The 27,500-nt window shown below is 41.4% G+C and overlaps 1 protein-coding gene across 1 annotated transcript in view; it reads right to left on the bottom strand.

Moving 5' to 3' along the window:
* The window catches only part of LOC145405872 (adhesion molecule nephrin-like), a 378,905-nt gene that overhangs the window by 135,844 nt on the left and 215,561 nt on the right, over nt 1-27,500 (bottom strand). The window contains exon 11 of the mRNA XM_080277129.1: nt 21,057-21,216. Coding sequence (XP_080133255.1) covers nt 21,057-21,216 — 160 coding nt within the window. The remainder of the gene's footprint in view (nt 1-21,056; nt 21,217-27,500) is intronic.

The following is a 27,500-nucleotide window of genomic DNA, read 5'->3' as shown; positions in this document are numbered from 1 at the left end:
GACAATTGTTTGCATATTTTAGCAGCTTTATGTCGATAATCCAGCGGATGTCATCAAGTTAGGTGCAACTTTTCTTCTGTTGTGTTTGCTGTTTGGTAGATGATTAGTCTCATTTTCATCCTTACATTTGGTGGCGTCAGATTCAGTGCAGCTACCACTAGATGAAAGATCGTAAAAGGTTGATGGTAATATAGGTTCATCAGGCAGTTTTCGTCTTTTTGAAGGGTGAATGGTTTCCTTGCTTGCAACTTGACCTCTTGAGTACCCCACTTCTCCTTTGCTTTGCACTTGTAGGTGGTAGAGTTGTTTATCTTCAGTGCATAACCATTGACCATTTACTTTTGTGATATCAAAAAGTTTATTTAGGGCATCATATTTTCCCCTCTTGACACATTTATCGTAAGATTTTAGCACCTTGTCAAGCTGCGCTTGTATTGCTTCATCTGACACATGTGGAAAGTTCAATTTATTCTCCCATAATTTTGTAACTTCTTTGGAAATTTCAAGTATTCATTCATTTCTTAATTTGATTTTTGTTCCAAGAAACTGGTAACGGCCAACAACTTGCATTTGGTTTGGCATTCCGCATTTTTCTTCTAATGAAGATTCCTCTAAAGGCGCAATTCCTCTTCGTCTATGTGGCTGCTGGAACCGCACCAAATTATTGGTCCAGACATCCTTGTTCTTCAGTACGATAGTATCACCTCTTTTGTATGAAATCATGCTTGTCTGAAAAACAAAATTATTTAATATAAGTTAGAGTAACACACAAAGCGATTATCTTGCTGACTGTTCACCCTGAAACTGTTAGATGCTGAAAACTGCATCCTGTTTTGTAATATTTAGATTATTCTAGAAAGTTCTAAACAATGTTAAACCATACTAGAACGTTACAAACTGTTCTAGAAAGTTCTAAAAAGTTTTAAACAGGTTAAAATCTTCTGTGCAAGCCTGTAAAGTTATAAAAAAAAATTATATAAAGATTAAGAAAGAAATAAAACTTGCGTGTGGTGATCTTAAATATATGGTAAGCCATTTTTTTATTTGGGGGTGACCTTTTTTTTAACTGAGAGGAATGAGTGCTTTTTTCCTTGTTTTTTAAACAAAATATCAATTTATGATACAGGTTACATTTTATATATATATATATATATATATATATATATATATATATATATATATATATATATATATATATATATATATATATATATATATATATATATATATATATATATATATATATATAGATAGATAGATATAGATATGTGTGTGTGTGTGTGTGTGTGTGTGTGTGTGTGTGTGTGTGTAACACACACACACACACACACACAGTCATGCACTGCATAATGTACTACCACACAACCTCCATTTGCATTATTGTCCAGGGACCCATGTACCAATATCATACGGTATCCATATTTGTTTTTTGTATATACTTTTATTCATATATATATATATATATATATATATATATATATATATATATATATATATATATATATATATATATAACAGGAGATTCTAACTGTAGAATATCATATCTACTTTAGTATATTATGCTATTTAGTATCTATCATTAGACATAAAAGGACATAGCACCACATAGCTGTCGCTTCACAGCGGTGGCTGAATCGGTAGAGAGGCGGCCTGTAGTCTTAATGGACCCAGGATCGAATCCCGGCTGAGGCAGGGAACAGTTTAAGGATTTGAATTTCCTAAAAAGCAGACTTTCCTGATCTACCAGATGACCCGCCGACATGTCGTAAATATAACCCCTCTAATACCAATACATTAATCTTGTATGAGACAGCCCTAGCATGTATTCAGTATGGATGGTGGGTATTTGGTCCACATATCACCACGATATGTGGAGGTGTAGGACTACCGGGCCTTGGGATAGGACGCTGCCCCCGAGAAATAGGCCCTGAAGCCTTTGCCCAGAGTCGGACATGTAAAAAGATTAATCAGCATAGAAGCAAAGGAACCTTCCATTGCCCTGTCAGCTCTCTAGAAGCAAAGGTACCTTCCATAGCCCCGTCAACCCCCTTCCCACGCTTGCAGTAACAGTTGAATCAACCTTTAGTCTCAGGCAAGGAGTGAGGGTAGGAAGATATACTTCTATAGCACTCATAGACTTCTATTGTGTGACCTATCTCTTATACTATTGCGGCCAGGAGTTCTTAGCCACCCTCGTCCAGCCAACCAGTGTATGTGGCATCGTCGCATTCGCGAGCACAGAAGTTGCCTTCCATGTATTTCTGTCGAAAAATATTCATTCAGCTTTGTGCTTGTGCTAATGGATAAAGCAATAGTAATATTTACTTTGAAGATTTGACTCTGATAACACGAGTATATCATACTGATTATTTAATAACTTGTTTCTCGTATAGAGCCAAGCAAGTGACAGATATGTATATTTGGTTCCACTCCACGACTTCCTGTAGGTTTGAACCAGCGAACACAGAGTGAACAAGTTCGAAGCATTCGTTTGTTAACAGAAGAGAGAGAGAGAGAGAGAGAGAGAGAGAGAGAGAGAGAGAGAGAGAGAGAGAGAGAGAGAGAGAGAGAGAGCTTGTATGGTGGGTGCCTGTGATTTCTGGAATAATTAGGTGGAGGCAGACTGGCGAGCAAGGGATGAGAAACCGTGGATTCCTGTGATCCATTGAAAACAGGCCACAGTGTGAATATTTCTTCCATCAGTCACTAGAACTTGCCTTGCTCTGTGATATATATATATATATATTTAGGATTGCTTTCGTTAGAATAATGAATTAGGAGATAAATGCTGTTGATTTAACAAAAAGCTGTGCTTAAGAAAGTACTTTGCCTCTCTGTCCAGAGATACCCAGTTAATGAGAAAAATACTCATGAGTTTGCCAAAAATCTCCAGGTGCCAACCACAAGAAAGAGAAAAAAAATGCGAACATAAGGCTTTTAACAGAAGTTTCGCGGCCTGCCAAATTATTTGACAAAGTCAACTGGCGTTACCCAGAATAAAACCCATCTTTCATTATGTCCGACGAGACGTTATCCTGGGATAAATAAACTCCTTCGTCATCAACCAATGGAAAAATTCCCTGTTTAGCTCGAGCACCTTATTTACTCATATCGCATAAAATTACGTGTCTGTAGCCGGAATGAAGCCCCTTATCTACGGCCTGGCAAACTCCCTGTAAAGAGTACCCCGTACTATTTTCTATCGACAGACTGAGTTAAGCGGTGAGACCCATCTTTCGTGTAAGGAAATCCACCCCGCCTGTGTGTGTGTGTGTGTGTGTGTGTGTGTGTGTGTGTGTGTGTGTGTGTGTGTGTGTGTGTGTGTGTGTGTGTGTGTTGACTTGAGAGTCATCTGACTTGTGGAGCATGGTATGCGGCTTGGTAGGTTGGTGATTTGGTGGGTGGATTGGTTAGTGAAGGCTGGTGGTTTCACAGGCGGATTAGGTGGAGTGAGTGAGCGAGAGGGAGGGAAAGGGTTGTTGGGCTGGTTAAGTGGGGTGGAGTACCTGTAGGACAAGGCAAGAGACGGGTTTGTGTCGTCCTACTTTTGAGACATACTGTATCGAGTAAGGTTGTGGGTATGTGCGTTGATGGGTGGGTGTGTAGATGGATGAACGGATTGTGGGAAAACAGGCCACTGGGATTAGGTGAATTGAGTTAATGTCCGAGGTGGGAAAATAGGTGCACATGGGATATTATTCTGGAATCATGCTGAAGTAGGTATATATATCCAGTGGGTTACAACACGTCCATCGTGCAATACGTCTGTTGGTTAAGAGGTCTGTGTTTCAACTGCACGTATCAGTGGGTGATATAACCACGTCGGATAACAGGTTTATGGGGAAAATAGGATCATAATGAAAAATATATCCATGGGTATACGTCCATGTAGGAAACCTACATCCATGGAGAGATTCAAGGTCGATAGAGAAATTGGTCCGTGAGGAGAAAATACATCAATGGGGAAAATTACTTCGTGGGGAAACAGGTTACGTAGAAAAGTAGGCGTTTTAAAAAAAAAAAAGAAAAAATGCATTAAGGAAAATAGGTCCATGGGGGATTGTGCTCCGAGTGGTGAAAATATCCATTGATGAAAATATTCATGGGGTGAACATAGGTCCATAGGGGCATACACGTACTGTAAACATACATGGAGATATTTACAATAAATGGAACCTAAAATATCCAACTTTGAACAGCGATCGTTGCCTGGAATTAGGCTTACCACTGCACACCTTGGACCCAACAACCATTAGCCAGACCCTATTACCACTTCGTCATCCAGTCATTATATTTCATAATTTACTTTCATTTAGTCATTTAGGCATAGAAAGCCAACCGAAAAGAAAGGAAAAATCCCTGTTTAACAGTGTTGAGCACCTCATTTCTCCACCTCATTCCTCTAAAATTCATGGGCACCCGCTACTCTCTCTCTCTCTCTCTCTCTCTCTCTCTCTCTCTCTCTCTCTCTCTCTCCTGGAAACGAATGAATCCTTCGAACTTGTTCACTCTGTGTTTGCAGGTTCAACCTAAAAGGAAGTCGTGGAGTGGAACCAAATATACATATCTGTCACTTGCTTGGCTCTATACGAGAAACAAGTTATTAAATAATCAGTATGATATATTCGTATTATCAGAGTCAAATCTTCAAAGTAAATATTACTATTGCTTTATCCATTAGCACAAGCCCAAAGCTGAATGAATATTTTTCGACAGAAATACATGGAAGGCAACTTCTGTGCTCGCGAATGCGACGATGCCACATACACTGGTTGGCTGGACGAGGGTGGCTAAGAACTCCTGGCCGCAATAGTACATAACTATAACATATTCAGTTGAATAGTGAAATGTTTATTATGCTCTACCGGACTTTATTTAACCCCGAAATACAGTACTTGATTGATACAGTGCTGACACAAGTCTATTTAATAAGTGTGCTAAGACTTAAAATTCCTTGGAGAGGAAAATACAAATACCAGCAAGTGGCACAGAGTGATTCATCAGTAATGTAAGCTACCAGAATCAACGTGTGGACATCGAAGAACATCACAGAATTACTTATCCCCTTAATTTAATTGTGCCAAGCCTGGTCTGTCTTGCATGGTACATCCATGAATAAAATCCAAAGAACAGGACTTAGAGAATGTATGCAGGTGCAAAACCGTGTTCCTGCGTGACAACCTGCCAGCATCCCAAAACAAAGTGATTATACTGCCAGCCATATGATTTACATATACCAGTATAAACTATAAACATACACTGTAATACTCTTCATATGTCTCAATATTTTTCAGTTTTTCCTTACTTACAGTAAAGCAGTAAAAAATATACCAAAAAGCAGCACAAAGCTTGCTAACAATAGTAAAAATTGTACCGTGCAACAGTGTCACCAACACCAACCACGGGCAACCGCCTATAGTCACATGTTTACTGTCGTTTTCAAGTGTTCTTGCACAGCCTTGCATTAGGTTTACATAACATTACATGTTGTATTATTGTCATAATTTGGGCTTTTTAAACTGTACTGCACTTTGCAAGTAATATACAGTCCAGCATATACCATATAAATGTAATTATACGCCATTTTTGCTCAGCTGGTAGGTTATATTCTTTAACCAGCATGAGCCTTGAGAGGCGGGCTGGGTGATTTTGACCATTCAGTAGGGACTTGGCTGGCTATTATTGCCCAGTTGGTGGGTTAGGTCCTTATACCAGCACAAGCCTCAAGAAGCGGGCCGGGCGACTTTGACATTCAGTAGGGACTTGGCTGGCTATTATTGCCCAGTTGGTGGGTTAGGTCCTTATTCCAGCACAAGCCTCAAGAAGCGGGCCGGGCGACTTTGACATTCAGTAGGGACTTGGCTGGCTATTATTGCTCAGTTGGTGGGTTAGGTCCTTATTCCAGCACAAGCCTCAAGAAGCGGGCCGGGCGACTTTGACATTCAGTAGGGAGATGGACTGCCATTTTTGATGAGCTGGCGGGTTAGAGCCTATTATCATCACGTGGCTGGACAAGCCAGCTGGCCTCCCAGCCAGATACAATACTGTATACAGTATACTGTGCATAAGTTACAGTGGTCACTTACGTCCAGATCACTTAAAGTTGAAGAAGTCACGGGTGGTGAAAACAAAAAATCGATATCCTGGGCCAATGTAGGTTATAGATGGACCGAAGTCCTATTTCTCAGAATGTATCATGGAAGCTAAGTGGCACATGGCTGTATAATTATACATTAGGGTGTTTCATATTTGTAAATCCGCAGTTTGTTCATATCACCTGTGGTGGTGATCCATTCTCCTTATAAGTGATCCCTGCAAAAATCTTTCGGAAATTGAAGTGAAGTATGAGGTCACGCTCATTTGCCACATCAAGGCTGGTGCCCCCTGAAGTTGGACAGTTGTAGAGCGTCATTTCAGTGCCTCAGGCAAGATTCAGTGTCTCGATGTGAGTTATTGGTGAGGTGGTGTCATGGAAAGTGCTTCACATGTGGGTTGTTGCTTGGTGTATGCAGACTATTTACAGTTGTTTAAAATTTTTCTAGTCTTAGTTCACATTATCTGATCTAGGTAATTTGCATATTCAGCTAATCTGCTTATCAGATATATACTGTTGTCTCACAGCATTTTTTCAGTTGCTTGATAAAGCTTATTTTGGCTTTATCTACAGGTCAGTTGAGGTCATGTCTCGTGGTGTAAGACTTGTCAAGGTGGTTCCGTTTCCAGAGTTTTCTTTGGCTTCCTTCCTTCCAAGCAAGACGTTTTGCTTGTTCTTATGTTGCATCACAAGGACCAGAAGACATCACTTTCGAATGCAGCAAAATCAGTTTCTGAAAACTTAAGGAAGTGTGGAGGCAGGCCAACCTCTCTGTGAAAGTGGAGGCCAACCAGAGGAGGAAGAGTAAATTACTCAATGAACAATACTTGGCACTATGGAAGGACGCGACAAACAACACACCAGCTGCTAAGATAAAGCAGGTGATGTGTAGGAAATATTGTACATTTCATTGGCTGACATCAGGGAGGCGAGAATCCCACAGAAGGATAAGGAGTTCCTTTGTTGGCAGCGGGAGGACTGAGAGAGCTGTCCTGTGGCAGGAATAGACAAAGTCCTCACTGCTGCTGCTGCAAGGAAAGTTTCCTTGGAAATGTCGAAAGCAGCTAGAAAAGGAAAACATGAAGATGAAACGAGTGCCATGTTCTAGGAGGTGACCTGGAAAGGTGCGTTGACATCATCATCTACTGTGTCATCCTCCAAAATTGAATCTGTTTCAACGACGTCTTCTCTAAAGACACGCAGAAGAGGGAGGATGAAGAGCATTATGTGTCCTACCTTGACAACTACAGGGGACAGATGTAACCTCTCTGATCAGCTTTCAACAGCAGGCTTTTTCATCTGTGCTGGCATTTGGGACTGAATGTCCTGCAACTGTCAGCTTCATACTCAACAGTACACCGAATGAAGAGGAAGAAGCAGAAGCTGCTCGTTCAAGAACTCAAAACTTTGATTTTCAGGAATGTGCCTCCTCCAAAGGACTGGGACAGAAAGCTGCTCCCCTGCACTGTCACAGGGAGGATCTTGGAGGACAGGTTAGCAGCGTTGGTAAAAGGGAAAGAGTTCAAAGAGATTCTCAACATCACATTGGCGGTGGGTGGAACCAGACAGCAGGTGGCCACCATGCTACTGAAACTGTTGTGTAAATTTGGCATCCCAGATTGACTTGTTGGACCTTCCTTCGACATGACCACTGACAACAGTAGGATGCTTAATGGTGCCTGTACTTGAGTCTAGCAGTCCACAAAAAGGCCACTCCTTTAGCTCACTTGCAGCCATTATGTTCATGAACCGATTCTGAAAGACATCTCTGACCTCTGCTTGGGCTGCCAAAGTGGCCCTATATCCAATCCTTTAGGAGGTTTCAGAACCAACGAAACGTAGACCAGATGAGCCTCAAAACTATGACCTAGAGAACCGAATATTCGCGAGGAGATTTGGAAGAGTGCCGTCGTGTTCTAATGATGGAATACATCGTATACATCTCGGTGACTCTCAACCACATGTGGACTATGAGGAGCTGCCAAGACTTTTCCATCTGTACCTTGGGGGAGATATACTGGAGTGAGTTGGTGCTAATTTCAAGACACAGGTGCATACCATCAAGCAAAATGCATGGCCAAGGCCATCTATGCTCCCAAGATCATCCTTTCACAGACTATGGTGAATTGAAGGCCACAGAACAAGAGCGTTTATGAGAGAGGAGAAATTTGTCTGCCTTATCTGCATGAAGTATTGGGATAGGGCTATCATACCAAGCATGGCCTCCGGGAACGATCTGGATTCTCTCAAGGACCTCCTTAGATACCCGGATCAAGAAGTGGCATGAGTGGCAAAGAAGGCCCTTCAGCGTCAACTCTTGTATCTCAAGGAGAAGGCTGTCCAACAGGGCTTCTTCGACGAGAAGCTTGAGCCACCAACCAGCCAGGATGTGTCTGAAGTGGTTGGAAGGAAAAAACTTTCAGCATTTTCTGACGCTGACACCATGGACAGATTTTTTACCAGACAAACGAAGGAAATGCTGGGGTGGCTGGCTGCTAATGCTTAAGTTCAGCAGGAGATCTGGAAACCATCTACGCCCCCAACCTCAACGACCTCGTCAGAAAATTGAAAGTTGAAAATGATGCTGCAGAATGAGGAATTGCAAGGATACAGAGGCTCAGTGCATGGTGCAAGGACAAAGAGTAGGAAGAGTTCCTTCCAAAATTACAGAAAAGAAGGTTTGGTGGACAAAAGAGGGAGTGGCTCAAGTGTTTATCTAACTCCAAGTCAGTAGTGAGATTATTGTTTTAACATAAATTTCGGTATTGAAGTTCTGCTTTTTCTCACTGTTTCTTTGTTCCTGTAAGAATGTGCCAACAAGTGCAACCATAAAATAAACGGTCACCGATGAAAAAAAAAAAAAAAAAAAAAAAAAAAATTGTAGGAAGCTATTTCTACTCAAATAGGAAAAGGAACCGATTGACATGAATTGCTATTGCAATTGTCATTTCTTTGCTATATACTGATGAAACACCTTAATGTGTGTATTTATCTATCTATCTATCTATCTTTTTTCTACCTATCTATCTATATAGACAGATATATAGAAACAGATAAATAGACAGATAGATAGATGGGCTACAAATCAAAACTGAAAGATTCTAAAGATGCCACCAAAAAGGATTCCATCTTGAGAAACTTAAGAGATGAGGGGTGTGCATATGAGTATCTGGTGGCAGTCTCAAATCAGTCTGAAGTGTTCAGTACTGCTGAGGATCATGTTGAAGAATGGAATACCTATACATGTCCTACCCTGGCAGCAGCTGATGACCATACTGGAGACTGCCCGAGATCAAGGAGGGACTTCATCTCACATGGAACTCTGACCACAACTGAGCAGAGTCATGCTGCCAGACTGGCTCTGGATCAGGAACAGCACAGACTTCTGTCTCGATGGGCACAAGTTTCACTGAAAAGGACAAGGAGATGTATGTCAGGAAAATCGCTGAGGATGTGGAAGGTCATTTCCATCCAAATGACCTTGGACCTGCCTGCAGAGCTCTGAAGAAGTTCCACTCCATACCCACCTCTCAGGTTAACTCTGTTCAGACAGCAGATTGACGGCTCATGTCGTGGGCAAGTGAGTACAGAGCTAGTTGGGCTGAGTACTTTGAGCAGCTGAAAATGGCTGAACCTCCCAGTAGAGAGTTTCTGTCGGCTGGTGTACAACCATTGACTGTTGTCCTAGCAACTGACGAAGCTGTGCCTTCTCTAGATGAAATTAAGAAGGCAGTGGCTAGGCTGAAAAGTTGCAGAGCAGATGGTGAGTGACATCCCAGCAGAACTGATCAAAGCTCGGGGTGATCCATGATCAGGGGTTGTAAATGCAGTCATAGAAGCCGTTTGGCAGACTGGCATCATTCTTCCTGACTGGACATAGGATTTGGTCATCACTTGCTGGAAAGGAAATAATTGGAAACCAGCGTGACTGTAGCAACTACCGTGGTATTGCAGTGCTCAGTGTGCCAGGCAAAATTCTTGCCCACATTTTCCTGATACATACTCAGGACCATTTGCTAAAGTTTCAGAGGCCTGAGCAGTCCAGACTCACACCCAAGAGTCTATTGTTGACTGTATCCAAGATCTTTGAGTTTTTGTGGAACGCTGTATTGAGTTTCAACAAGGTTTGCTAACAGCCTGTGTGGATCTCAAGAAGCATTTGACTCAGTAAATCGGGAGGTATTATGTGAAATCCTGCAACTCTGCTGGATCCCCCTATGGATAATCCAACTGATAGCTGGCTCATACTCAAACACTAAGAGTGCTGTCAAGTAAGTTCTAGTGTTAGGGATGTGTCCTTGCTCCAGCTTTTCAACACATACATGGATTGGGTAGCCTACTAGACCGGCCTGTGAGCCAAAGTCTCTGTGGGGTATCAATTGGCAGTTTCAGGGTTACCGACCCTGACTTTGCTGATGATGCAGTTATACTTGAGGAGTCGCTGGAGATACTACTGAGGGTGCTCGAGGAATTTCATGAAAATGTGAAGCCATTGGGATTAAAGGTTTCGTGGGCCAAGACCAAGGTCCAGGCATTTCGTGGTTTGTTGGATGAAGTAGTTCAGTCTGTCGAAGCATGTGGTGAGGATATAGAAGTCTCGGAAAGATTCACTTTTCTTAGTAGTGTGGTTCATAACAACGGTAGATCAGACAGTGAGATCTTTCGTTGCATTGGCCTGGCATACGGGGTAATGGATTCACTCAGTTCGGGTATTTGGCATTGTCGTTATTTGTGTACAAGAACAAATGTTTGCACCATCAAGGCGCTGGTGTTCCCTGTCTTACACTGTGGCTGTGAGACATGGACATTAAACAGTGGAATGAAGTGGCAAATTGACTCCTTTAGTCCTGTCTTCACAGGATCATGGAATGTTGCTGGTACAACCGGGTGTGTAAGGAGCAACTGCTCTGTGAGACTGAACCGAGGCCTGTTACCACAAAATACGTCAATGCAAACCCCATCTACATGGACACATGGCCCATATTTCTGAGACTGATCCTGCCCACAGGGTGCTCTCTGAACGAGTTAACCCAGGGTGGAGGATGCCAACGGGAAGGGCACGTAACTCATGGTTGGAGCAGGTCGATCACTCCTGTTGGGTGATACTTAGTGGGGGAAGAGTCACTCTCTTGAGGGTAGCACAAAGGGACCCGCGTGGGTGGTGTCGGAGGGTGAGTGAGGCTATGGGGCCCCCGGTGTTTCCCCTTCTTGATTCATTGATTGATAGATACATAGAAAAGTAGGTAGATAGACAGAGAGACAGACTGATCGAATAATTGATAGATATAGATAGATACCTACGTACATAGAGAGACTGATTCACTGACAGACAGATTTATACACACACACACACACACACACACACACACACACACACACACACACACACACACACACACACCAGAGATTCGTTCAAGGACGTTTAGTGCAAAAGTTGCCTGCTTAGAGAAGGGAAAGAAACTGAGTACTACTTTCATGAGTCTAGAAAAATTTTATGACAGATTATATGAGGTGAAAATCCAAAAATTTTATTTTTGAATACTATAGTAAATTTTTTGAAAATATAAAAAGTATGAACGCAGGTGTGAAACCACCAGTGCGTGCGGTGGGTGAACTAAGTGACTGTATTTTTTCTTCATGTTAGACTGAAACAGGGATGTATCATGTCTACATTGTTGTTGATATATATATATATATATATATATATATATATATATATATATATATATATATATATATATATATATATATATATATATATATATATATATATATATATATATATGGATATATGGATAGATAGATAGATAGATAGATACATATATATATATATATATATATATATATATATATATATATATATATATATATATGTGTGTATGTATATATATGATAGCAGGGGTATCCGGCATTGCCAGGCCATAAAGGCGAACACTAATCCTATTTTCCTTGAGCCTGTCGTTCTTCTCCAGAAAGACCATATAGCCTAACTCATTTGCTTTTGAAGAGGGATTATTAGAGGTCCAGGAACTTTCTACTGCAGCTTTCGCAGAGGAATGCACAGAATTTGTGTGCACTTGTTTACTATTACCGGTGACCTCAAATGACCTCCGACCAGTGACCTCAAATGACCTCGGAGGCCAACCTCACTTTTTTTTTTTTTTTTCAAATAACAGAACAGATGAAGGAAAGACAAATGAATAAAAAAAATAATCCATACACCAGATTACAGGTGTCCTCTGTTCATAAAATATCTGTAACAGTTAGACTTGAACAGCTGCGGGTTGAAGTTTGGAGGGAAACAACTCTGAGGAAGTGAGTTCCAGAGAGATGCAGTTCGGGGAATGAAAGAATTCTGATAGGCAGAAGTTCTGCAATATGGCTGAGTGACATTCCAGTCATGAGCATTACCAGATGTCCGTGTAGCACGAGGGAAGGCATGGAGAGGTGGCATCATGGACGCTACTTCGTCTGAGCATTGCCATAAAAATATCTGTAAAAGAATGTAAGGGAGGCAACATTCCTTCTTACATGTATGGGACGTAGTTTATTTGTAATGGCAGGGTTGTTAATAATTTGTTCTGAATTTTGTCTAGTTGTTTTAATGCAACCTCTCCACATCCATTCCACAAGGGTGAGCAATATTCAATCTGAGAACACACATCTTGATTTTTCTCAATATATCAAAATGTATTTATTGGATTTCAATATCATTACCCTGGTGCACTAGCATATGTTGACGACTACATACTGGAACATTTGCAAAACAATCGATTTGGTAGTTTTTCCTGCACAGGAGAGAAAAAAACGAAAATAAAAAGTGTTAGAAGAGGCCTCCAGCCAAGATTCATCACTCCTGAAAATATAAAGTCTCTATTTTTGACGGTCCTGGAATGCCTGTCTTACATAGAATATTGATCCCAATGGAAACCTGACCCAGGGGTCATTTTTCTATTATAGAATCCTGACCCCCCTTACGGAAAAGTGACCCACAGCCTAACCTAACAACCTAACCTAACCCAACCTAACCTAACCTAACCTAGCCTAACCTAACCTTAATTTCACATAAGGGGTCTATTTTCTATAGGGTGGGTCAGTTTTCTATAATAGAAAAGTGGCCCGGGGATCAGATTTCCATGGGGAGAGATTTCTATATGACACTTGCCTTCTAGTTCCTCCCCCCTCTCCCCAGAAAAAAAGAAATATTATCTACAGTATCAGTAAGGACCCTATAGAATGTGGAGTTCTTAATGAAACGCTGAGAACTTGGGGCCCGAGCTGAAGACGCAAAACATCGCTTAGTATGCATCCTCAAACCTTGTGCATGGACCCGCCATACAACTTTCATGACAATGTTCATTGTGGGTTGAAATGACACTAAATATATAGTTAGTTGACCCCATATGACCTTGACCTTTGACCAATTGACCTTGCTGACCTAATCAGTTCACAGTCTTTTCATACTCTTTCTCTGAAAACAAAAACTTGGTCGAAATCCATCGAGAGATTCAGGAGATATCGTTTCCACACCCATATTACCTTCATCTTTGATCCTTCGAATCCTTGACTTTGGTGAGCTTATCAGTTCATTATCGACTCATACCGTATCACGACACAAATTTGGTCGGAATCCAATGACAGATTCAGGAGATATTACTCCTACACCCATATGACCTGGACTTTTGGCCCCTTGTCCTTGCTGATCTAATCGGTTAATCATCCCCTCATACAAAACTGCCAAAAGTTTGGCCGAAATCATTTGAGGGGTTCAGAAAATATTGTACCTACACCCATGACCTACACGCTTGACCCCCTTAACATTGCTGGCCTAATCAGTTCGTCGTTCCTTGATACTGCAACACTGACATAAGTTTGGTGGAAATTCGTCGATGGGTTCAGGAGATATCCTGCCCACAGCGAAGTACTCTGTCGAATGACCTTGACCTTTGACTCCTTGACCTTGCTGACTTAATTAGTTCATCGTCCCATCATACTATATCACAGACGATAATTTGGTCGACATTCGTCGAGTTGCTCAGGAAATTATCATGGCCACAAACATTAAGTTGATGCCAAATGACTTTGATCTTTGATCCCTTGACCTTGCTGTCGTAATCAGATCATCACCTCTTCATACTGCATCACTGACAAAAGTTTGGTGGAAATCTGTCACTGGGTTCAGATGTAGCTCGCACAATAATGTTACGGACGCACAGACCCACGGACGCACGGACCCACGTAAGCACGAAAGCACTCACGTACAGACAGGCCAATTACTTAATGCATCCTCCACCATAGGTAGACATTACATAATAGTTAAAATGATAATGGTAATATTAATAATCATCATCGTCATTACCATCATCATCATCATTATTATTATTATTATTATTATTATTATTATTATTTTAATTATCATAGTTATAAATAATGCTAAGAGTCACAGTGAACTGTACATTTTTCCTCAGTGATGCTGTATACCATAATATCTGTATAATCTAATATACTTTAGTGAATGGTCTTTATGTGTAATACTGAATCTCTGAATTCAAATTACAAGTTTTTGCAGTTCTTAAAAATGACAAAATTTCGTAACTTGCATGAATGCATGGTATTACCTGATGCCTGACCTAGTAGCTCGTACAGTTCGGATGGAACATTGTCCTACCAATCAATCTATACCCAGATGCTATGATCCCGTAGAGGTTGTCTTTGCGTTAGTTGTTTTACGGAGAGCGCCACTAGCCCTCCGCCAACCTACTTATTGATACATTGAAAACACGTGTGGGTTTGTTATATGGTTACCACTCTTTGTTGTAACTGGTTTCTGGCTAACAGGAAACCATTTTGGCTTGTCATTCAATGTAAAGCCACCTGAAAAGGAAGAAAACTATAAGAAATAGAAAGTGACATGAAATATGGAGGAAAAAGGAAGAGAGGAAGGCAGACACAGAAAAAGAATGATAAAGGTGAAGCAAGAAGTAGGTAGCACCACATCTAGTGAGTGGACGATGGTGGTCACAACCTACTACAAAACATATCCAAGTTACAGTAACTTATTTGCCGATACTGGTTTTTTTTTCTATCTACAGTTAAGTTTTCTAGTTTGTATACCTCATACTTTACCCAATGGAAATTTTATAGTTTTAATGATAAATTCTGGAGCAGTACATCATCATATTCATATGCCACCACTTTGGCACTCATGCCAAGTAATTTAAATCCAGATACACTATCACTCATATTCAAGGCTGGTTCGATAGTGTGGATGGGAATTATTTATTATCTCGCCCAACCTAGTCCGGCGAGGAATTGTTTTTGTTTTTTGTTAGTTAGTTACTTTGTTTGTTAGCAACATCACGGAAAAACGGGGATATGTAACACTGGGCCTAAAAGATAGTGATTAAATTTTGGAGGAAACCAACTGACCCTGAATGGCCAAACTCAAGGTCACGAATTTTCAGAGGGCTATAACTTGAGACCGGTTGAAGACAGAGACATACTATTATCACGCTTAGGAATTCACATATGGGCTTTCACTTAGTACCAAGACCGTTGACCTTGAGTGGCCTTGAAAGGTCAAATTCAAGGTCATGGATAATCAGGGGGCTATTACTCAAAACTGGTTTCAGGTAGATAAATTACTATTATCAATATATAGGAAGTCCCAGATGGGCTTTTAATTGATACCATGACCTTTGATCTTCAATGACCTTGAAAGGTCAAGCTCAAGGTCACTTTTCAATGGACTACAACTAGAAACTGGTTGAAGATAGAGATGTTTACTATTATCAACTTATAGGAAGTCCCATGTGTATTACTGATTGGTACCTTTGACCTTAAGTGATCTTAAAAGGTCAAGCTCAAGGTCATGGATATACAGGAGGCTCTACAGCAAATCGAAACTGGCTGAAGATAGAGATATTTACTATTATCGAATTACAGGAAGTCTCGTATGGGCTTTCACTTGGCATCATGACCTTTGACCTCGAGTGACCTTGAAAAGTCAAAAGCAAGATCACGGATTTTCAGAGGGCTATAACTTGAAAACGGCTGAAAATAAACTAACTGCTGTCGGGAGAGGTTTTCTTTGCTTGTCACCTTTTATTTTATGCTTAATATTATATTGGATGAGGAGTGAAGGCTGTTTTTACGAGATTCAGATCCCTAAACTTAATCCTGCGTCAGATGAGATTCCAAATAGGCAAACACAGGAGCCAGAATTTAATCGACGTTTCGCGTATGACGGCTTCCTAAGGAATAACAGACAGAGAATACAGAGGCTTAAACAATCCAGGCCTAAGGTTTAACCAGAACATTTACATCTGACAGGAAGCTAATCAGGTGCTCTGCGCATTAGATGTGCTAAGATCTGGCTAACATCAACATGTCATTGTCTTGGTTAATATTGTCACTCGGTACAATAAACACAGGCTCTAAACACCTGCATCCATTTCCATTGTTTTCACTCCTTATGAAATACGCTTCCTTCTAATAAATTCACTGATTACATTCGCATCTATTTCTAACAATAGCATTGTTCAGGTTGAATCTATTCAAACCATACGTATGTCCAGTGATCCATCTGTTTATCCCTCTAAAGGTCTTACCATTTCAAACTATTTTTCTCTCTTGCAAGAGTGTCAAATGGTTAATCTTTTCATCCTTATGTACTGTTACATCCAGTGATTTAGGCCATAGTGGCTATGTTCTCACCTAGTCAAACAAAGCACGTTCCACTATTGTCAAATCAGTCAGTTGGACCAAACTTGTACATGATAATTCAGGGTCATTTAGGTCCAGTTTGTTTCATCAGTGCCAACGCAGGTTCAGTTGGGCTTATGACAGTTCCACCGAGTTGAGCCACTTCAGATCAGTTTATTGATAATGCAGGACGAATATAGTTCCATTTAAAATCATTCAAGTGATTCAGATCCATTCAAGCTTTTCAGATAGATTCAGGCTTAGTGGTGGGGCAGCATAGCAAACCTGTTGTGCATTTTGTGATACAAGCACCAAATTTGGCACAAATGTACATTAATATGTTGCGAACATTTTCAGATATTGGGCCACTTGAAATTCTCTCTTTATGTCCGCCATATTGGATTTCAAAATGGCCGCCACTTGAAATCTACATTTGCTATTATCTCTGGACATAATGCAGCTATTGACTTGATTCTAGTATCTAAATGTATGTTTTTGGGGGCAAGGAATCCAATGTTACCAATTGCCACTTGGTATTGTCAAGTATTGGCCGCCATATTGGATTTCAAAATGGCCACCACTTGAAATCTACATTTGCAATTATCTCTGGGTCTAATGCAGCTATTGACTTGAATTCTGGTGTCTAAATGTATGTTTTGGGGGCAAGGAATCCAATGGTATCAATTTGCACTGAGTATTGTAACCAATGGGCCGCCATATTGGATTTCAAAATGGCTGCTTTACATTACATGGCCGCTTCACGATCTACATTTGACATTATCTTTGGATCTAATGTAGCTATTGACTTGATTCTGGTGGTGGCGGTGGTGGTGGTGGTAGTGGTAATTGCAGTGGTAGTTATAGTGGTAGTGGTGATAACAGAGTGTCTGTTGGACAGAACAAAGGCAGTGGACGACCCCATTCCTCGTAACAAGCTGAAGATGTTCAGCACTTCCACTCCAAGAAGCCAGAGCAAAGGTCAGCAACAGCTCGCCTCTGTCAAGAATGACCGTGAACTCTTCGCACGCCTGTACATTGGCTGCCAGACGAGGGATGGAAACCTTGAGGAGTTCTTTCGTCACGAGAATCAGGCATGTCCTCCTGCACTGTCTGATGGTGGAAGCCTCTGCACTGGTACCAAAAATGATCTCCTCACATGCTTGGAAGAAGTCTCCGACGCAAAGACAGAGACTCCTGTCACGACCTGTATTGTGCTTGATGGAGCAGCCATCTTCCAGATGCTGAAGCCGGCTGCATCAAAGACCTTTGAAGAGTATGCACAACAGATCTTCATCCCATATATGTCCACGAAGCTGCAAACAGTGTCACGCCTGGATCTGGTCTGGGATACTTACCTTGCTGATTCACTGAAAGGTAGTACATGTGCAAAGCGGGGACAAGGCGTGCGGAGACGTGTGGTGGCTGCCGCAGCCATACCTGGAAACTGGCAGAACTTCCTACGAGTGGACAGCAACAAGACCGAGCTGTTCAGGTTCCTCTCAGCAGCTCTCATGGAATGGTTTGACCAGGAGGACAAGCAACTTGTCATTACTGATGGAGAGGCAGTGCTCAGCAAGCCACTACTGCCAGATCTGACCTCACTCGCCCCATGTAACCATGAAGAAGCTGACAGTCGGATGTTTCTGCATGCATCTCACGCATCCCAGCATGGACACCATGCAATACTCATCCGGACTGTAGACACCGATGTTGTGGTGCTGGCAGTGTCCCTGGCACAGGAGTTGCAACCAGAAGACGAACTGTGGCTGGCATTCGGAACAGGCACTGCCAATGTTCCATGCTCTAACTGGATGCGACACTGTGTCTAGTTTTGCTAGACGTGGCAAGAAGACTGCGTGGTCAGTCTGGACGGTACTGCCAGAACTCACTGAGGCGCTGCTGCTGCTGTCCTCTGCACCGCGTGACATACCAGACGATGCAATGCGCATCATCGAGAGGTTCGTGATCCTGTTGTATGATCGAACCAGCAAATGAACAGACATTGACAAGGCCAGGAGGAAACTCTTCGCAAGGAAGAACAATGTGCAGCTCATCCCTCCAACGAAGGCAGCTCTGGAGGAACATGTCAAGAGGGCAGTGTATCAAGGTGGACATGTGTGGGGTCAGATACTGCTGCCAGCACCAGAGGTCCCTCCACCAAGCAACTGGGGTTGGTCAAGGACTGGAGAAGGACAGTACACACCTTACTGGACCAGGCTACCTGAGGCAGCTCACAGCTGCATTGAGCTGGTTTCTTGCAAGTGCAAGAAAGGGTGTGTGAGGCACTGCAAGTGCAAAAAAGCTGCCCTTCAGTGCACGGCCCTCTGTGTGTGTGAAGGGGACTGCACATGACGATGAGTCCACAACATAAATGTACTTGTGGCAATGCTGAACTTGTTAACATGACACTGTTTATGTACACGTATCTTCAGTACCGGTATATACCTAGCGTCAGATACCAGACCATTGTAGAATGTCAGTATACACCTAGCCTCAGATACTAGACCATGTAGCATGTCAGTATTATACCTAAGACATTTACAGAACTAAGACATTTACACACATTTAACATGCTTTAATAAAATCATTCTTTTCAAAGTATTGTGTTGAATCCAATATTTGCCTAGATAATTTCCAAATACAATTATATAACAGACTGTGATAGATAATATTAAGTTGAAATTGTTACCATTGGATTCCTTGCCCCCCAAAACATACATTTAGATACCAGAATCAAGTCAATAGCTGCATTATGTCCAGAGATAATAGCAAATGTAGATTTCAAGTGGCGGCCATTTTGAAATCCAATATGGCGGACATAAAGAGAGAATTTCAAGTGGCCCAATATCTGAAAATGTTCGAAACATATTAATGTACATTTGTGCCAAATATGGTGCTTGTATCACAAAATGCACAATTCTTTTGAATATTTGGGCTAAGCCGCCCCACTATAGTCATATTTTTTCAGAAGTTCATATATGTCCATTTAGGGATCTCACATCGAATTAAGCCCAGTCAGGTGAGTAAACCTAGTAATTTTAGGACATTTTAGCTAACATCAAACGCAAGGAGATAACCAATACACCAGTCCTGTATGAGACAGCCCTAGCATGTATTCAATATGGACGGTGGGTGTTAGCGCCGAAGTGGTGACATGTAGAGGTGTATGGTATGTAGGAGGACTCCTGGGCCTTGATAGCAGGCTGTGAAGCCTATGCCCAGAGTCGGACACATAAAAAAAAAAAAAAAAAAAAAAAAAAAGCTAATTCAGTTAAGGTGGGTCACGTAGGCCTTTCGGATCACATCAGGTACAATATTTCAATTCGTCAGTTTATAGATAGATAGATATAGATATAGATAGACAGAGATAGATGTATAGAGATATACAGATAGATATAGATATAGACAGATAGATGTATCAGTGCATGTCATACATGTGAATGCTTATGCTGTAAATCAGTCCTGTTGATGGAACGATTTTTGACACAGAAAAGTTCGAGTCTTTCATATCCTTTAAGATCTCCTTAAGAGCAGCAGATCATATCAGGTTTAATCATATTTTTTTCAGGTCATGTTGATAAAAGCACAGCTGTAGTTTCCGATCTATCGTCGTCATCGAAGAGAGAAATACTAATTCCAGTCTTTCAGGACTGGGTGGGGAAGATGGAGAGTGAAAAACTGGTACTGAAATGGATTCCGGTGGGAGGCAGACTACGATGGAATAAGTGTTTTGAATGAGTATAAGTAACGTCGTTCCATGTGGTTGTCAAAACAGACATCACTAAGATATTCGCCATATCACAGAACGAAATAGGACGCATGGGGTGGAGGACGTGGAATGGGTTGCAATGGTGGTAGGGAGTGGGGCAGGGCAGAATGAAGGTACTGTACCTTTTGAGGATGGTATTGCCCTGTATGAGGGGAGACACTAGCAGTTAGAAAGTGCTAGCCACATATTTCTCTCAGAAGTTCGATGTCTTATGTAGAAAAAGGGTGAAACATGTAAAGTATGACCAAGACTGACTGGGACACTGACATGTCATGGGCCAAGATGTATGGGAAATACGCCCTAGAAGATAAGAATTATCATTAGTATAACTGTAGCGAGTGTTTAAAATGAAGTATTCTGCAAGTAGATTAGCGCAAACATTTAGGATAAAATATGCACCTAGCACTTTCACAACGCTACTTGCAAAGGCAGAAAATATGGACAGCATGCAGTCTTCTGGAGCATGCAAAAACCTCAACCTTTACTCACAGTTGACGGTGATGTTAATAGGCGGACTTTGTGCATCACCCTCGACGTTCGAGGCGGAGCAAAAGTAGAGTCCAGCCTGGTGCCTCGTAACGCTCTTCATGGCCAAGCTGTGACCACTAACCACAACGCCGGTCTGGGGATCGTCATGTAGCGGGCGACCCTGTGAACAGGAGAGAGAAGTGACAGCATAAATCTTACATTGCAGGAAAGGAGACATTCACTGAATATATATATATATATATATATATATATATATATATATATATATATTGTTACATAGCCTATGATTTCATCATCCTTTGTGTAATTCTAACGTACAGTATGCTGCATGTTTGATCACGAGCGTGTTCTACCTCACTCCCCCCTTCTACCCTTATAGTAGAGTAAGTCGTTCTTTCTGTTGTTCAGAGCAGGATTGTCAACTCTTTGTCCCCTATGGCTTCATTTGCGCGTCCTTCTTACAAGTTGTATCAAGCTCTGCCGGCCCCTATATAATGAGCTCAGTCTCTGCATTAATTGCCACTTAGATCTACTCCTCATTTTGCTCACATCTCTGTCCTCCCCTGTACAGTTGTTATTATTGTGAGTGCTCAGGAAGTATCCAACCATCTAGCAGCTGTGTAATTTGAGTATAAGTGTTATTGCATTTTTTCTTGTACTGTATAGCATAAGGTGTTCATTCGTAGGCCTAGTGAGGTTTTTGTGATTCATGTGTTTTGGGTGTCAGCCATTATTAATAATATTTTGTATCTGTAATAATATATCTTGCATTCACTGAGCATTAGCCGGTTTTCTCATTTTATCAGGGCTGACTTAGATAAATTTACTCTTGCTAATTTCGTGTTAATAGAGGCTATTGCAGTTAACCATATATTTAACCTGTTTTTTGCCATTACATTATCCTTATGAGTCCTGAATGTTTTGTTGTTAGTTTGAGCATTAAACTTTAACTTGTAATTTTACCTAACTCTTTTGTTTTGAACCTGGAACTTTACGGGACAGTAGTGATTTTTAGTATTCTCACTTAAAGTGTACATTATCTTTCTCTGTTCCGTAACATAAATTTGGCGACCTCTTATCAGGATATTCAGGATATTATCATAAGGATATTGCTTGATATTTTGTGACTGTGATTTATTCATGATGTCTACTATTACTACGCTTGATGAAGCCAAAGATTTTTTGTCAAATGTGCAAACAGTGTGTGATATAGAAAACAGAACAAAGAATGAACTTAAGCTTGTTGCTCAACAATTGGGAATTGCAGTTCACTCTCATCATTCTAAAGATCAAATTGTTGGCATGATTAATAAAAGCTTGTTTAATGTAACTCCTCTAAATGAGCAAACGCAGATTGAAATAGCTAAGTTACAGCTAGCTCTGCAGGAGGCTCGTGTTAAGGAGGCTGAGTTTCAGGCACGTGCTAAGGAGGCTGAGTCTCAGGCTAAGGAGGCGGAGTCTCAGGCTCGTATTCAGAAGGCTGAGTTTCAGGCACGTGCTAAGGAGGCTGAGTCTCAGGCTCGTATTCAGGAGGCACAGATACAGGCTCAGGCACAAATTGAACTAGCTAGGATTCAGGCAGACCATGAGTATCGCATGAAACAAGGTGGAACTGGATAACCTAGCTCTGATGATTTTGATGTGGCTAAAAATGTTAAACTTGTCCCTCCTTTTAATGAATCTGATTTAACAAAGTATTTTCAGTTGTTTGAGAGGGTAGCTACAGGTTTTAATTGGCCCAAAAAGTATTGGCCAGTACTCCTTCAAACTGTTCTCACCGGTAAAGCTCAAGTAACTTATGCATCTTTGCCTCAGGATGAATCTGATAATTATGATGTAGTTAAGAGCTTGATTCTTAAGGCCTATGAGCTTGTTCCTGAAGCCTATAGAGTAAAATTTAGGACAACTTATAAGCAAGATAAGCAATTACATGTTGAGTATGCAAAAATCAAAGAAGATCTGTTAGAGCAGTGGTTAAATTCTAAGAATGTGGATTCTGATTTTGACAAATTGAAGCAGATGATTTTGCTGGAGGACTTCAAAAGGTGTATTAATAATGATGTAAGCCTATATCTTGATGAGAAAAGAATAGATAATTTGTCTGATGCTGCAGTTTTAGCTGATGAATATGTTCTCACTCACAAGAGATATTCAAAAGAAAAAAGGAAAGCTGAGAGTAATGTACGTTGCCTCTACTCAGAGTACAGGTAACAGGAATGAGAATAAAGATGATGTTTCTCAGGAAGTAAATACCAGCTTCACCTCTAGATTTCAGAAAAGTAAATGTACTTATTGTAGTAAGCTTGGTCATACTACGGAGAAATGTTTCAGGAGACAGCGTGATATGAACAAAAAGGAGTCTTTAAATATTCAGTCAATTGGTCTAGTGTCCACCCTTGAGAGTTCCCAGAAATCTTTAACTGAGTTAACTGAACCTGCTTTGAGGGGTAAATTAAATTCTCATGATGGAGCTCCTCTTTTGAGCAGTAACGTGGGTGACACTCTCAAGAGTTCATGTGCTAATATCCTGTCTGATGGTTTTGTCAGTCCTCTGGACAGTAATGACAGGAAATCAGTTAAAATATATCGTGATACAGGTGCTTGCCAATCCCTTATGCTGACCAGTGTTCTAGGCTCTAATGTTAATTCCTCTGATGAAACTGTAATCTTACAAGGTGGAGGGAATAATTACTTCTCTGTCCCTCTGTGCAGAGTGAATTTAGAGTCTGGTTTTGTTAATGGTTCTGAAATAGTTGGGTTGGTTGAGACACTCCCAATGTCAGGTGTAAGTTTCTTACTTGGAAATGATATTGGTGGAAGTCAAGTGTGTCCAGCTCCTCAGTTGTCTAGTGAGCCAGTGGCTGCGGCCCAGGATTGTGATGTCCCTGATGTGTTCCCTGCATGTGCTGTCACTAGGGCTAAGTCTAAAGTTACTGGTGACTTAGAGGATGATGATGATGATGATGTTATCCTAGCTGACACTTTTCTTGCTAATTTGGACCACTCACCAGATGAGGCAGTACCGCGTAGTGTTGATAATTTATCTCGTCAAGAGTTGGTTGAGTTGCAGGTTGCTGACCCTGAGTTGAAAGGTCTAGCTAACTCTGCTTGCAGTGAGGAAGAGTCAGCCGGTGCTTCTACTTGTTATTATATAAAGTCAGGACTACTTATGAGGAAGTGGAGACCCCCAACAGCATCAGCCGACTGTGAATGGGAGGTTGTACATCAAGTTGTCATCCCTCGTGTTTGTAGGCAGGATATCATTAGAGTGGCTCATGATTCCAGTTTGGCAGGACACCTTGGAGTGAGGAAGACTGTGGCACGCATTTTGAAACACTTCTACTGGCCAGGTATATTCAGAGATGTTTCCTGGTATTGTAAGTCTTGTCACACCTGTCAAGTTGTGGGGAAGTGTAATCAGACCGAAAAGGTTGCACCTCTAGTTCCCATTCCTCCTTTTGAGGCGCCATTCACCCATGTGGCGATGGATATTGTGGGCCTTTTTCCTAAGACTTCTTCAGGATTTTCTTATGTGTTGACCCTGATTGATATGGCTACTCGTTATCTTGAAGCCATTCCACTTAGAAATATCTCAGCAAAGAACGTGGTTAAGGAAATGCTAGGGTTCTTCACAAAGTTTGGTCTGCCCAAGGAGGTACAATCAGACCGGGGAAGTAATTTCATGTCAAATGTTTTCAAGCAGTCTCTGAAAGAGTTGGGCATCACCCAGATCACGTCTTCAGCTTACCATCCCCAGACCCAAGGAGCGTTGGAGAGATATCATCAAACACTCAAATCGATGCTCAAGAAATACTGTTTGGAACATCAGAAAGACTGGGATAAAGGTCTTCCATTCGTTGTATTTGCCGCAAGAGAATCTCCAAATGAATCACTGGGCTTCTCTCCCTTTGAACTACTGTTTGGCCATGAAGTAAGAGGACCCCTTAAGCTACTCAAGGAATGCTGGCTGTCGGAGGAAGATGATGTCAACCTGCTGGAGTATGTGATGAAGCTCAAAGAACGGCTGTCCACTGCTTTACAGCTGGCGAGAGAGAATTTAGGAGCTGCTCAGGAGAAGATGAAGACTTGGTATGATAAGAAGTCCAGGTTACGCCACTTTCAGCCAGGAGATCAGGTTTTGATTCTGCTACCGGTGCATGGGCAACCTCTTCAAGCCAAGTTTAGTGGTCCTTATTTCGTGGAGAAGAAACTCAGTGATGTCAACTATGTCATCGCCACACCAGATCGTAGAAAGAACAAGCAACTTTGTCACATCAACATGCTAAAGTTATATCACAGGCGGGATGAAAATAACCTAGTCTGCACTGTAGCTCTTCCACCCGAGTCTGCAAGTGAAGTTCTCCCATGCAGCATGAGCCTGAGTGATAGTCTGGGGAAGAATCCTGATATCATGAATGATCTCCAGACTAAGCTTTCTCATCTAGCTCCCGAGGAAAGGCAGGAGTTTTCGGCATTACTGCAGGAGTACCCGCAAGTGTTCCATGCCACTCCAGGAAGAACCACTGTGTTGATGCATGATGTCGATGTTGGAGACGCAAAGCCAATTAAATTGCCTCCTTACCGCGTGAACCCAGTGAAAGTTCCTCTCATCCAGAAGGAGCTTGGCTACCTGTTGGACCACAAGATGATTGAGCCCTGTCAGAGCGAGTGGAGTTCTCCTGTCACTATAGTCCCTAAGCCAGGTGGGTCACAGCGGCTTTGCATCGACTACAGACGTGTTAATCAGATAACCAAAACAGACACTTACCCTCTCCCTCGCGTGGAAGATTGCATAGACAAGATCGGAAAGGCTAGGTACATAAGTAAATTTGATTTGTTAAAGGGATACTGGCAAGTGCCTATGACTGAACGTGCTAGGGAGATCATGTTTTGTAACACTAGGAAAGACTTTTGCATGTTCTGTAATGCCATATGGTATGAAGAATGCACCAGCCACATTTCAGAAGCTCATGAATGTTGTAACAGAGGGTTTGGCAGGGTGTGTTGTTTATATTGATGATGTATTAATCTTCAGTGACAACTGGCAAGATTACCTATGCCATGTTAGTAAATTTCTTGAGCGTTTGGTTCAGGCTAATCTTGTAGCTAATTTATCAAAGTGTGAGTTTGGTCAAGCTAAAGTTCAGTACCTTGGGTACGTAATTGGTGATGGACATGTTGCACCACCAGGAGCTAAGGTTCAGGTTATAAGTGATCTTCCCAGACCTAAAAGTAGGAAAGAGCTACAAAGATTTTTGGGAATGGTAGGTTATTACAGGAGATTTGTTCTTAACTTTTCAATTCTTGTATCACCACTTACAGACCTACTGAAAAAGGGAGTTAAATTTGTCTGGACCGATAACTGTGAATCCTCTTTCAGCAAACTTAAAGCTATCCTATTAAGTCAGCCAGTGCTACTCCAAATTTTGCTAAGCCTTTTAAGATGGCTGTTGATGCAAGTGATACAGGAGCTGGGGCTGTTTTGCTGCAAGAGGATGATCAGGGTATTGAACACCCTGTATCTTATTACAGTAAGAAGTTCACTCCACCTCAAAAGAACTGCTCAACTATTGAGAAAGAGCTTTTGGCCTTGATTTTGGGTTTACAGCATTTTTCATTTTATTTGTGTTCTGGTTTTGACCCCATAGTCATTTATACCGAGCATAACCCACTGAAATTCCTTAGTAAGTTTAAAGATAAAAATCAGAGATTGACAAGATGGAGTCTACTTCTTTAGGAGTATTCATTAGACATACAACATGTCAAGGGGAAAGAAAATGTTATTGCAGATTGCTTATCTAGACTTTAGACAGATTGTTTTAGAGTAATAAGACATTTCCTTTGCAAATTTCTTTTTTCTTTGTGGGGAGGTGTTACATAGCCTATGATTTCATCATCCTTTGTGTAATTCTAACGTACAGTATGCTGCATGTTTGATCACGAGCGCGTTCTACCTCACTCCCCCCTTCTACCCTTATAGTAGAGTAAGTCGTTCTTTCTGTTGCTCAGAGCAGGATTGTCAATTCTTTGTCCCCTATGGCTTCATTTGCGCGTCCTTCTTACAAGTTGTTTCAAGCTCTGCCGGCCCCTATATAATGAGCTCAGTCTCTGCATTAATTGCCACTTAGATCTACTCCTCATTTTGCTCACATCTCTGTCCTCCCCTGTACAGTTGTTATTATTGTGAGTGCTCAGGAAGTCTCCAACCATCTAGCAGCTGTGTAATTTGAGTATAAGTGTTATTGCATTTTTTCTTGTACTGTATAGCATAAGGTGTTCATTCGTAGGCCTTGTGAGGTTCTTGTGATACATGTGTTTTGGGTGTCAGCCATTGTTAATAATATTTTGTATCTGTAATAATATATCTTGCATTCACTGAGCATTAGCCGGTTTTCTCATTTTATCAGGGCTGACTTAGATAAATTTACTCTTGCTAATTTCGTG

Source organism: Coenobita brevimanus, chromosome 68 (assembly GCF_032717465.1).
Source record: "Coenobita brevimanus isolate Jiangsu-jjx chromosome 68, ASM3271746v2, whole genome shotgun sequence".
Taxonomy (NCBI): domain Eukaryota; kingdom Metazoa; phylum Arthropoda; class Malacostraca; order Decapoda; family Coenobitidae; genus Coenobita; species Coenobita brevimanus.
This window is presented reverse-complemented; position numbering and strand designations above follow the sequence as displayed.